Source organism: Euphorbia lathyris, chromosome 1, assembly GCF_963576675.1.
Source record: "Euphorbia lathyris chromosome 1, ddEupLath1.1, whole genome shotgun sequence".
NCBI lineage: Eukaryota > Viridiplantae > Streptophyta > Magnoliopsida > Malpighiales > Euphorbiaceae > Euphorbia > Euphorbia lathyris.
This window is the reverse complement of record NC_088910.1, coordinates 40,400,457-40,409,555: the sequence shown is the minus strand read 5'-3', so window position 1 is coordinate 40,409,555 and position 9,099 is coordinate 40,400,457. Positions and strand designations below refer to the sequence as shown.

Below are 9,099 nucleotides of genomic sequence, written 5' to 3'. Positions count from 1 at the left end.
AATACTCTTTTAAACGTAAGAATTTTTCCATAAGCATGATCCAATGATCATAGTCCATTAAAACGGGGACTGCTAGTTGGTGAAATGAATTTTATGTTATCATACTTGTGAAGACTGCTACTTCAAACTTTAATCAAACCTTGTGATGGAGTTCTGATACCAACTGTTAAGAACTGAGAATTAAAGAAGTGACAAAAAAAAAAAGAATGATTGATATTATTGAATCGACCGAGGAATTAAACAACTTATTAAATAGTCTTTATAATAACAAACGCTAATATGAAATAAGCAATCATGTGTAACAAAAAGCATAAACACATGGAAACAACTAAAAGATTTATACAAAAACATACCCCTTCATACTAGAGATTTTATTGACTAAGCAACAACAACCTAACAATGCCAAGTTTAGTGTTTTTCTTACGCGGGTGATCTTAAGGCATTAATTGTTCTCAAAATTTTTGGATTTTTGGGTTTTCATTGGTCGTTTGAAGAACTTGGATGGAGTTGATTTAGCAGCGCTGTTATATATGTTGGACTGTGTGAAACAATCACAATTCCTTGATTTAGAACAATAAATATTCTATAGCTTCAATAATATTAAATAATACAACTTCTTCCCTCCCTAAATAGAAATTGGCTAAACCTATAGTGAGTGTTAATAATTCTCTTAACCGCACAAATCCTTCGCGCTGGACTCATGTTTGTGTTGTTGGGTTAAAGTTGAATGTTAATGCCTCCATCTTTCATGATTATCGATTAACATGTTCTAGCTTTGTTATTAAGAATTTTAGTGGTTCAAAATTTATAATTTTTTTTTTTTTGAAACACAAAATTTATAATTTAATTGACATAAACCTTTTTAACCACTCAATCAATGTTAATTTAAGGGAAACTTCACAAATACACCATATCTAAAGAGCAAAAATACCATCAATTTATCTTCGGTGATAGACACGTGAATTGATTACTATTTCTTTATGCCCACAGAATGAAATTTATTACTTATTAAATTCAAGCTTACGATAATTAGAATTTCATTTTCGCCGATAGGCACGTGAATGTATTCTTATCTAAAAAACATATTACACGCGCCATTAACGAGAGTGACACAGCACATTACCACAAGTAGAGAAAAACCGGACCACACCACAGCTTTTCAGCTCTTAACTCAAACCAACTAACTGAAAGTGAAACCGAAATTTTTCAATATGAAAATGACTAAACTACCCTCTAGAACAGTAGGCTCATTGGCCGAGACCACCTTTCTGCACCAACTCTGCAACAAGGAACAACAATTCCTGCAAAAAAATTTCTTCTACACGCAGAATGGCCCCTTTTTTAATACATTATTACCCTCTCTCATTTTTCATATTTACTACTTTGCCACTTACCACCTCTCATCTTCATATCTCTGTCAGTTTATCCTCTTCCCCGTTTTTCAGTATTCCGTACTTCTTCTTCGTTCTGGTGCTACTTCTATTCATATTCAGTCAAACTACGTTCATAGCTCGGCCACCGAGACCCGGGGTTTAGGGTTAGGGATTACTAATATTTTCCGGTATCCCGCTTATTACGCTATTCAAATTTCGTTAATCTCGAAGTTGGAATATGTACATTTTCGTTCGGAGGTTTGTCGTTTCGCATTGTTTTGTTTTACCTGTGCATTTTTTAATTGCTCTGTGTTTGAATTTCAGATTCTTTCTGCTTTTTCATTGTTATATCTTTTTGAATATTTTTTTTCTCTCTCCTAGTTTTTGTACTTCACTGTTTGTATTGCGTAGAAATGCTAAAATGCGAGTGATTTCAGCATTATACCGTGTTTGTCTTGTATATATGGTGTTGCTATGAGTGATGACACTTAAGTTCTTTGTTTTGCTTTTGTTGGAGGCAAAAGTTGTTATTCTTCTACAGTTTTATTCTCGAATCAACAGGTTCTAGAGTATTTGCTACTGTTATTTATTTATTTATTCTTCATTTTAGGCAGTGGTTGTGAAAGTATGAGATCAAAATAGTGTAGTTTATTCCCTTTGCTGTTTTTTTTTTCGGCCAGAACAGAGCTGCATTTTAATATTTTTTTGATGTTAAAAACTATTAAGATGTGACCATTCTCTAGAATCTTGTATATTTATTGGGATGTTTGTATTTTCAGGTGGCGAGTACTTAGTTCCCCATAGTGGTGGATTCTGAGATTTGGTTTTGTTGTGTGCAAAAGAAAGTTCTTTTTGAGAATGACGGATGGAAGGCGGCATTCAGTTGACGTTCCTATTTCAAGGACTCTTATAGCGCTAAGGAGGGTGAGGTCTTTGAGGGATCCATCAACTAATTCCATGAGCAAGTTCTCTACCTTATTTGAAAATGTGAATTGGGAAACTAATTCCACCAATGAGATTTCTTTGCAATTCTTGCCTGGCTCTGATCATGATAGTTTTACCAGATTGAAAAGTTCAGGTTTAGATGGAATGGCTGAAGATGTTGATGACTTTAATTTGCCTTCTAATTTGGGAAAAACCAAGCCTAAGTTAATTTCGAGTGCGAATTTGGGTGGGGAAGAAAATGTGGGAGCTCCTTTTAGGACTAAAAAACTAGATGGATTAGATAACTGTGCCATGAATGAGGAAGATATTCCTGGAAACAAGTTATTGAGTGAAAGATATTATAGCAACCATGGCAACAACGGATTGGAACTAGCTTGCATTTCACCGTCAAGTAAGTGCCTAGAGGACGTGGATTCAACTAATGAATTGGTTTTAGGATCACCAAAAGTAGAACATACGAACCAGTCTATGTCAAGAAAGAAATCCCAATACAAAAATCAAGTTAAAGCATATGGTATGATGGGTGATTTTTTGAGCCGCGTAGGAAGTCCATGCCTATCTGGAAGTGATGCTTTATCAAGCCGTAGCATGTCAATCCTTGCGAATGAAGAAACTGGTTTCATGGAAAATGACCCCGGGTGTGGAATAAGCTGCTGCTGGTCCAGAACCCCCAGATTCCGAGAATCAAATCCTTATTTGGATGCAGAAGGTCGTCCATTGTTGTTCAAGGATGTAGATGATACTTCACAGGACCGGCAAAGGAGCTGGAAGCTCACTACTAGTGAAACTCCTAGGAGTTTTAGTCAGAAGTTCAGGCCGAGAACTTTTGATGAATTGGTCGGACAAAATGTAGTATCAAGGTCTCTGTTAAGTGCAATTTCAAAAGGAAGGGTAACCTCATTGTATCTCTTCCATGGCCCCCGCGGTACGGGCAAGACCTCTGCCTCGAGAATCTTTGCTGCCGCATTAAATTGTCTCTCACTTGAGGAGGGTAAACCATGTGGTCTATGCCGAGAATGTGTTTCCTTCTTTTCTGGAAGGAGCAGGGATGTTAAAGAAGTGGATTCTGTGAGAATCAATCGGGCGGAAAGGATGAGATCCCTTATTAAGAATGCAGCAATTCCTCCGGTTTCATCGCGATTCAAGGTATTCATTATTGATGAATGCCACTTGTTGCATGGAGAGACATGGGCAACTTTTGTCAACAGCCTAGAGAACCTTTCTCGACACGTGGTCTTTCTGATGATTACACCTGATTTGGATAAGTTGCCAAGAAGTGCAGTAACTCGATCCCAAAGATATCATTTTCCAAAGATAAACGATTCTGACATAGCAGCTAGACTAGGGATAATTTGTGCACAAGAGGGTATCGACTTTGACACAGGTGCTTTGGACTTCATTGCTACTAAATCAAATGGTTCAGTTAGGGATGCAGAAATAATGCTTGATCAGCTGAGTTTACTTGGTAAAAGAATAACAATGTCCTTGGCTTATGAGCTTGTGAGTGCTTATTTTAATTTAAACTATGTTCTGTTGGACATCTTCTCATCCAAATATTGAAGTTTGTTCATTAAATTTGCAGATTGGTGTTGTTTCTGATGATGAATTGCTTGATTTGTTGGACCTGGCCTTGTCATCAGATACTTCAAATACAGTTATAAAGGCCAGAGAGTTGATGAGATCCAGGATTGATCCTATGCAACTGGTTTCACAGCTGGCAAATCTTATAATGGACATTCTTGCTGGTAAATGTCAAGAAAACAGTTCTGAAGTCAGAATAAATTTTTCAACAAATCATTCTTGTAAGTAACTTATATTTGATTAGTACTAATTAGTTGGTTACTGTACTCAAGTTATTATCACTATTATTTCTTGACAATTACCATAGCTAATATAAGTTGACTGAGATGCTTGTCAAATAACTGTCAAGCTCTTGTTTGGAAATGCTTTAAAAAATTCGATTGTAATGTATGCAAGGCCTACTGTATTGGTTGACAATGCCTTGTTCACCTTTTATCCCTGATTTTCGGTATTCCATTATGCTTATGAATGTCTAGTAGTACTAAGAAGTATCCGTCTGGAAGTTGTTTGTGGATACTGCATTAATGTTCATTGCTTTTTTTTTATATACGATGCACACATTTGCTTCGAAGAATATATGATGCATGCTCAAAAAGTTCACACTTCTAAAGTTGTACATATTCACCATGTGTTTGTCTGTATTTTGTTGGAGTTTGTTTGTCACTCAGTTATCTTAAAGATTATGAGTTTTATTTTATAGCTGAGGTGGACAAGCAAAGGTTGAGTAGTGCACTGAAAATACTTTCTGAAACTGAGAAACAATTAAGAATGGCGAAGAATCAGAGCACGTGGCTTACTGTAGCTCTTCTACAGCTGAACTCTCTAGAATCTGCTCCCCTAGATGCTATTGATACAAATTCTTCTCTCAGAATTTCACAAGACAGAGGTAGGATATCAATCTAAAAGTGCTAGTTAACTATATTATTTTTGTTTTATTCTTTCTTTACTCTTGTTCCTTTTTCTTTTTCAAATATATATATAAAGTATGTATTTTAATGGCAATGCGACCTTTTCATTATGCAATACATCGGTTGCAGATGGTGAATTTTGCAGCACATCATCCACAGGAGAGAGCTTGAAACTTCTCTTCTCTGATCACAAATTGCATACATTAGGGAAGCAGGGGGATTGTAAATCAACATTGGAATCCATATGGAAGAAAGCCGTAGATTTGTGCCAACCAAATTCACTTAAGAATTTCCTAAGGAAACAAGGGAAACTATCCTCACTTTCTGTTAATCAAGGTACAAGCATCTTACTGTTCTCTCTTAATCATATCAGTTTGGATTATTTTTAATATATAGAGATTGCAATTAACTGATCACAACTGGAATTTCAGATCTTGCTCTAGCAGAATTGGAATTTTATCATTCTGAGCATGTAACGAAGGCTGAGAAGTCATGGAAGATGATAGCAACTTCAATGCAATCAATTTTGGGTAGAAACGTCGAAATCCGAATTAACCTGGTAGTTTGTGCTCCTACATCGAAGTATACAAAACTGAGGAAGCTATCTTTTAGTTTCTTTAGTTGTTCCCGCAGAATGCAGAACAAATCACATTTGCCTTTGGATTGTGAAAGCAACTTCGATTGTTGTGATCATATATCTGAAAAGCCAATGATAACAGATAAAGCTTTAACTTGTTCTTCTGATATTAGATCACAAATGCAACATAACTTCTATCCTGGAGTTGAAGTGGTAAAGGCTTTGAGAAACAGTGATGGGAATGTACTGAGTGTTGGCACAACCTCTTCCCACAGATTATCGCAAGATGATACATCAAAAACCCCTCCGTATGGAACCGATTCTTCAAAACAAGAGGCAGGCAGCCTCGATTACGATGTTTTCTCTAATGTGGAGACTGAAGAGCATTCGAAATGTTTTCCCAGAACTCTCAGGCGCCAAAAGAGGTTGCATTCATCTGATAGCTCTCGAGTTATTAGTACGGGTAATGAACATGAAAACCAGCTTGCACTTTCTATTCCTGGAAATAAATCTCTTGAAACATGCAACAATACGAAAGATGCTTTTCCGTTTAGCAGCAATAATTACACCAACTCTGAGAGTGAAGACGGGTAAGAGCTTTTTAAGCATTATATCATATATGTATACAGAACTAAACAGGAAATCTTACTCTAGTCTTAAAGCAGGAAATCTTATTTTTTTTTTGATAATAAAGCAGGAAATCTTACTCTAGTCTTAAAGCAGGAAATCTTTTGCCCATGTATGTATACAGAAGTAACTTACCAGACTCTTGCTTTCATTTGGCAGCCTGAGGGAGAATTCAGCTGCTCTTTGTTGGAGAACCCCGAACTATTCAAGCAAGGTAACGACCTTAATACTCTTGAAATATCTTCAAAACTGAGAGATGCAAACCATGAAAAGAAAAACTCAAATGGTTGCTCGACAATGATATTGAGGTCTCTCGATTGTCGGAGATATTATAATCAACACTATACAACCAAGCTAATACTAGCAAAGCCTTGATCAATAAGCATGCATCATGCTTGCCATTTCTCTTTATGTTATACTGAATTATGTGTGAAATGTTGCAGACATTGCAGTTGACACATCAACAAAGAAGGTCGCCGTTAGTAGGGTGGGTTCTTTCATGTGCCTCCGCAAAATAATTATTCAGTGGTGGGGAAATTGATGCATAGGAGCATCAAAGATGCTCACATATTCTTTCTTATGTGTATATGCAAATGTTGAAGGATGATGTGGTTATTGGATGCTCCCATTCCCATATTTAAAACAATTAGACCTTTACATGGTCATATACTTAAGTGGCAATTTTGTAAGTAATATTGGTTTAAGTTGTTTCTGAGTCTTGACAGAAGTTAAATGAGAGGTTAATATTATAAGTATCCGTTGCAGGTGGTAGTTTGCAACTCTGTTTCTTTGTTTATGGAAATTTAATTAAACTAATATTGAATACATTCATTTTATTTTACTTTTAGATATTATCCTCATTAAATAATACAATGTAGAAATAAGTGTTTGGGGTTACTTGATAATTATAAGTGAAATGAATTAAATTCTTAGAAAATCATATCATGAGAATTAAGAGGCATGATTTTCAATTCTCTGCGTCTACTACAAGTTTACTGGTCCATGCTTTTAGGACAGTTCAAATGGGTAGCCCACTGATTGATGCTAGAAGATGCAGGTGCCAATTGTCATGGGCCAGGTTTGAGCCAGGTGAAGCGAGACTTTTCCAAGTCTCGGCCAGCCAATTCCTACCGAAAGGGTCTATTCCCTTTAAGCGTCCTGTCGATGCCTCTATCGGCATTCCGTTCCGATGGGACTCCTTGTGACTAAACCTTGCCCTAAAAAGGACATGCGCCCTAAAAAGAACACGCACTATGAGCTAACTCTGGAATCCATAGTGTCCATAGAGTTTTACTCTATAGAGACATTCACCTCTCTTCATGAAGGTTGAATGTTTGACTTTCCTAGTTCCTACTAGACTAGGGTTGAATCGCTTAAGCCAGTGCAGACTACTGAAGTCGGCTGGCGGAGATCCAACGCCAGGTAGTTCCTGTCCCTTATAATGTTGCTTATACCAACTCGGTCCCTACCGCCAGCTTATGTTGATATGTCATATTTGCCACTCCATACCAAAGCCTTTTGATAGTTTTGGCAATGCTTGAAATTGAGTTTGCCTATCGTTAAACTTTACTACATACCGTTAATAAAAGGATTGATGTTAAGAAATAAAAAAAATAATTGATTTTATTGTATAAATACTGTCAATAGGTTAGTTTAGTGTATTGCTCAAAAGTATTGTAGAATTTCTTTCTGATTCTATCACACTGTTAAGAATATTTGTTTAGAAAGAACTTCTTTTAGGAGGAGTTCTATGATATTTATCAAGTTTTCATTTTGTGTTTTACAATAGCTAGGATTACTCGTAAATTTTGCAAATATATATATATATATTTTTTTAGTAAAGACAAGTTAGGTAAGATGTTCGAATATTACAATTGAATGTGTCACACAGGCTAAAAACAATGGACACATCATATTTATGTAAAAGAGAAAAAAGGGCTTAAATTTTCTGTCACACAACTGTCTGTCTCCCTCAATCGACAAAATTTTTGCTCTACTTTACTAAGAACACATCTGAAATATCTGCTAAATTGGGCCAAAAGGGCAAAAAGAGGCCAATACGGCCATCTGCATGTGCCAACTAAATCTAGGGTAGGTCGGATTGGGCTAGACCTATGCCCAACGGGCTTTAGCTTAAATATATTCAACTTAAGCCAGGTCCAACTAAACTCAGCTGTTAATTTAAGCAGATTCGGATTGGGTTATATATTTGGACTTAAATATCAATTCCAAACCCACCTATATATGTATTTTTTATAATAAAAACTAATATTTAATATATAAAATATAAATTTATTAATTAATATTAATAGGAGTACATTTTATTTCTAGAAATCCAGCATTGATCTTATTTCAAATTTCTTTTGGAGAAAATTACGTAAAAAAAAAAAATAGAGTATGAAATACTTTTAAATAATCCACTCAATCCGACCCATTAAATGCAGATATGATCAGGTCTCTCAAATAATCGGGCCCATACCGGCCCGTGATACAGCTGGTAAACAGGTAAACAATTTATTTGTAGGCCAAATCTACAAGCCTAGATTTCAGTAGGGTTAATATGTAAAAATACCTCCTAACGTTTTAGGTTAGGAGTAATTTTATCCTTAACATCTAAAATTGTGTATTTTATTCTTAATGTTTGTAGACAAGAGCAATTTTACCCCTAACGTTGATAAATTGGATCAATTTCATACACTATTATAAAATACAGTCATTTTTTTTTCTTTATTTTGCACCAATTGCATATCAATTTGTTCTAACAAAAAGATATAATGTTTTTTGTAATTTAATAATAAAATTGGAGATTAATATTTATAAATTCGGTGAATTTTTTGGATTTTTTTTTATTTAATTCGTATAAAAGACAGTGTAACGCATGTGTAAAGTGTAGATGATAAGATTTATGATCGAGAAGGATGAATTATTTCTCAAATTGACAAAATTTATCAATATTAGAGATAAAATTGTGTTTAGCTTTTAACATTAGAAGTAAAATTGCACTATATTAGAAATTAGAGATAAAATTACTCCCGACTCAAAAAGAAAAAAAAAAAAAAAAAAAAACCCAGCCCACGAACATTGCCTG

General features: G+C 35.3%; 1 protein-coding gene across 4 annotated transcripts; it reads left to right on the top strand.

Annotated features, from left to right (window-relative positions):
* Positions 1–1,309: 1,309 nt before the first annotated feature.
* Positions 1,310–6,766, top strand: LOC136229315 (protein STICHEL-like 2). 4 transcript variants are annotated; one of them, XR_010689069.1, is made up of 8 exons: positions 1,310–1,631; positions 2,153–3,818; positions 3,901–4,120; positions 4,600–4,785; positions 4,937–5,143; positions 5,239–5,847; positions 6,171–6,225; positions 6,455–6,527. XR_010689069.1 is itself a non-coding variant. In XM_066018015.1 (8 exons), the coding sequence occupies exons 2-8, from the start codon at positions 2,232–2,234 to the stop codon at positions 6,527–6,529; spliced, it is 3,066 nt and encodes a 1,021-aa protein (XP_065874087.1). In that variant the 5' UTR covers positions 1,310–1,631; positions 2,153–2,231; the 3' UTR covers positions 6,530–6,766. The 4 variants fall into 4 exon arrangements, 3 of the variants coding, with proteins under 3 accessions (XP_065874087.1, XP_065874106.1, XP_065874098.1); XM_066018015.1 differs by having other exon boundaries at positions 5,239–5,974; positions 6,455–6,766; XM_066018026.1 differs by lacking the exon at positions 1,310–1,631 and adding an exon at positions 1,788–1,934 and having other exon boundaries at positions 5,239–5,974; positions 6,455–6,766.
* Positions 6,767–9,099: the final 2,333 nt, after the last annotated feature.

Bases quoted from the DNA above. Each gene is read 5' to 3' on its own strand.
- LOC136229315 (XM_066018015.1), top strand. From the start codon at position 2,232: ATGACGGATGGAAGGCGGCATTCAGTTGACGTTCCTATTTCAAGGACT. The intron at 3,819-3,900 runs GTGAGTGCTTAT...TTAAATTTGCAG, and splicing joins TGTCCTTGGCTTATGAGCTT to ATTGGTGTTGTTTCTGATGA. The intron at 6,226-6,454 runs GTAACGACCTTA...GAAATGTTGCAG, and splicing joins CCCCGAACTATTCAAGCAAG to ACATTGCAGTTGACACATCA.